Source organism: Rhea americana, unplaced genomic scaffold (assembly GCF_003343005.1).
Source record: "Rhea americana isolate MKP2758 unplaced genomic scaffold, rheAme1 scaffold_43, whole genome shotgun sequence".
In the NCBI taxonomy this organism is placed as follows: domain Eukaryota; kingdom Metazoa; phylum Chordata; class Aves; order Rheiformes; family Rheidae; genus Rhea; species Rhea americana.
In genome coordinates this window covers 977,730-980,858 of record NW_028186568.1, presented here as the reverse complement: position 1 = coordinate 980,858, position 3,129 = coordinate 977,730, and the positions used below count along the sequence as shown (strand labels likewise).

Genomic DNA, 3,129 nt, shown 5'->3' with positions numbered 1-3,129 from the left:
AATAGCTGTAATGGACATTCAGGAGTTCCTCCTACACTGGTTTATAGCACTAAATTTAAAATGTTTTTGGAACAATTAGGAGTTACACTTAAAACACAACAGCAAAAAGTGATGGCTTTCGAAAACAAAAAAAAAAGTTTTCCCTCTAGGATCTGCAAGAAAATAAAAAATTTCTATTTTTTCTAAAGAAATCATCAAACTAAAGAAGGAGTGAATAAAAGTAACCTTTCACAGGAGGAATTTTGGTTAATATAGAAACCTGCATGCACCTACCCAAAACAAACAGATAAACTGGAGTGCTCAAACTGCACTTGACTTGCAGGTTTTTAAGGCCCAGCTCTTGTCAGTGAGGAAGAAGTTTCAAATGTGAACTGACATTGATTGTATGCCCTTGGATGCCCCAGCAGCTTCACACTCAGTCCCACAAAGCAGCAGAACAACCAAAAAGCCTTTTGCATCTTCTCCAGCTGTGAAGTCCACCCAGTGCTCTCCTCTTACTCACCAGTCCAAAGCACACAGAATATGCTTTGAGGACAAGTGAAGAGTTTGACATTTTGGCTATCCTTGAATGAAGAGACCACGTTGTCTGTACTTTGCATACTTAACAGTTCCGTTATATTCATTTAAGAACAAAAATATTAAATACATCTAAAATCTAATCATCATAAAATAAAGCTTTTGAGACTAAGCCACTTCCAGTGTTTAGATCTTTGTTATCTTTTGTTTCCAAGATTAAATAATGGGTAAGYACCAATACTAAGAATGTCCAAAAGACTCAAAGAATACCAAATATGCTAAATAAATAAAGCCATCCAGAAAATCAAAGCCAAGAAGCTTTTCTAAGATCCCCAAGAAATAATTTCCTTTTCTACCCTGAAATCTGAGTCTGGTCAATCCAGTTTTAGTATGGATTTTTGCAACTTAAATTCTTGTCCTAATATAGCCCCCTAAAAAGGATGCATAATATAATTTGGACAGCTAAATGGTATTGTTTTTTCATTCGTCAGTCTCTGCTTGACCTCATAAAATCAGCAATACATTGACGTGTAAGATCCACTGTCCTTCACAAATTTTGGTTGAATTACATCATCACCTTATCCTAAGAATGCTAATTGCAAAGATCTGCTGTAAAGAGGAAGTCTACAAAACACTCTTACTATTTTCTGATAAACAATGCATCTTCATCTAAGGAATTGCTCGTAGATTTATTCTAGCTCAACTGGCTGCTGCATTTGACCCCATTTTTGACAAATATTTTGCAGATGATATCATCCAACAGCAAAAACRCTGTCATAATCAGGTCACTGACAATACCACAGAGGCATCTAAACTAAAGATAAAAATTTAAAAGAAAGAATTAAAAAAAAGCTTTGTCTTATCTAAAGCTTTAAAATTAAAAGCAGCCCAACATAACATGTCCAAGAATTGTAAGTCTACAGTGATGTCTTCAAAAGGACAATGGTTACTCCCCATAAAACCACATTGGATTTTATTGCTTTGTAAAGAAATTGTAAATGGTTAATCCCAGCTAGTTCCTCTGCAAGGTTTGTAGTGCAAGTCTAAAGTTTGATCAAAGGATTACTTGGTAGAAGCTCAGATAATAACAGGATGTCAAAATTGCTTTCAGTTTTTCTACAAGAAAATCACATGCAATCCAGTATTTTCCCTATCAAAGACTTCTCCTACATTCAACAACATCATAATAAAAACACTGTTGATTAAACTGCCAAGATCAATTTTTCCTGCAAAAAACAAAATCTGCCACTTTATTAAARATTGTCACTGAATGACTTGCACTGTGGGGTAAAAAGACTTAGAAGACATACATAGATATGCTTCTGTAATCCTACATATAAAAGCAACGGATTGAAAATAGAGTATTTGAAGGACATAATTTGCTATGGAATAGCTTATAGAAAATGGAAAGAATATGCCTGGTCATTCAAATTCAATTTATCAACACAGAATCAAAATATTTAAGCTATACTTTAACATCATCATTTGTATTCAAGACATTAGTTACTGACTTTTCCATCAATCAAGTTATTGACCCCTTAATGTTCACTTGCCCTGAAAGATCTTTGCTACATTTAAAATCTCCACCAATTACTGAAACATTTAAAGTAATGTTGAAGACGTGAAATAATGAGGAGCCATGGGAGAAGGGGCTCAACATTTTGGATAAATCAACAGTTTTCTCTGGCATTCATTCTTATCCTGGAAACTAACAACGAAGCTGCCAGGAGGGTTAAGAATGCGGTAGATAAAACGTTTGAGTGCTGCTTTTTTTCATCGCCCTACCGCAGCAGCAACTCCACCATAACCGGTTGTTTTACCCGATTGTCTTCCAAAAGCAAAGGGCAAATACCATCACGTAAAATACAGCGGCGTGCTCTGATCTACAGAAAAAGATCACGAGAGGCAACAAAAGCASGGTCTGCGACCCTTGCTCGCAGACGAACCACGACGACTCCAGGCCTGCAAGGCCCGGTCTGGCACCCGAGCGCAGCCCTGCGGCGCGGCTCGGCTCGGCTCGGGCCGGCCTGCGGCGCCGCTGCCGCACGCGGCCGCGCGGGCTCAGGCCGAGGGCTAAAGGCCGCTCCCGGACGCCGAGGGATGGCGGGGCGCCCCGGCCAGCGCCGGGGGCGGGAGGGTGCTGCGGAGGCCCCGCGGGCCGAGCTCTGCGCTACGCCGCGGCGGGACGGGACGGCCGCTGGGGACGTGGCGGGGGAAGGGCGACCGGGACACTCACGCTCCCGCAGCCGGTTCTTGAAATTGGGGTCGCTCCGCCTCTTGCGGTCGAAGTAGATGCAGTAGCCGATGAAAAGGGCGCCGCAGAGGCCCGCGGCGATGGCGCTGGTCTTGCCCACCATCATCGTGCCGGCGCCGAGAGCGGCAGCTCCGGTCGCGGCTCGCCCACGCGTCCCCGCCGCCCGCTCCGCACGGCCCGGCGCCCAGCTCGCAGGCACCTTGGGGCGAGCGGCGCGCGAGGAAGGACCCCGCCCCCCTTCCGGCGGCGTCATCGGGCAGCGACCGGCGAGGCCGCCGCGCCGGTGCCTGCGAAGGGAACGCCCCCCCCCTCCCCCGCCACACTCCGCGCATGCGCGGGCGCTGCGGCGGGTGTCCGTT

At 44.7% G+C, this 3,129-nt stretch overlaps 1 protein-coding gene and 1 non-coding gene across 2 annotated transcripts in view; both read right to left on the bottom strand.

Annotated features, from left to right (window-relative positions):
• The window catches only part of TOMM20 (translocase of outer mitochondrial membrane 20), a 7,806-nt gene extending 4,792 nt beyond the window's left edge, over window positions 1-3,014 (bottom strand). Inside the window, exon 1 of the mRNA XM_085315466.1 lies at window positions 2,753-3,014. Within this exon, the coding sequence (XP_085171592.1) occupies window positions 2,753-2,876 (124 nt within the window). The 5' untranslated portion in view covers window positions 2,877-3,014. The remainder of the gene's footprint in view (window positions 1-2,752) is intronic.
• Window positions 2,125-2,260, bottom strand: LOC146589857 (small nucleolar RNA SNORA14). The gene has a single exon (XR_014897104.1). It is a non-coding gene; the product is annotated as a small nucleolar RNA SNORA14 (small nucleolar RNA).
• Window positions 3,015-3,129: the final 115 nt, after the last annotated feature.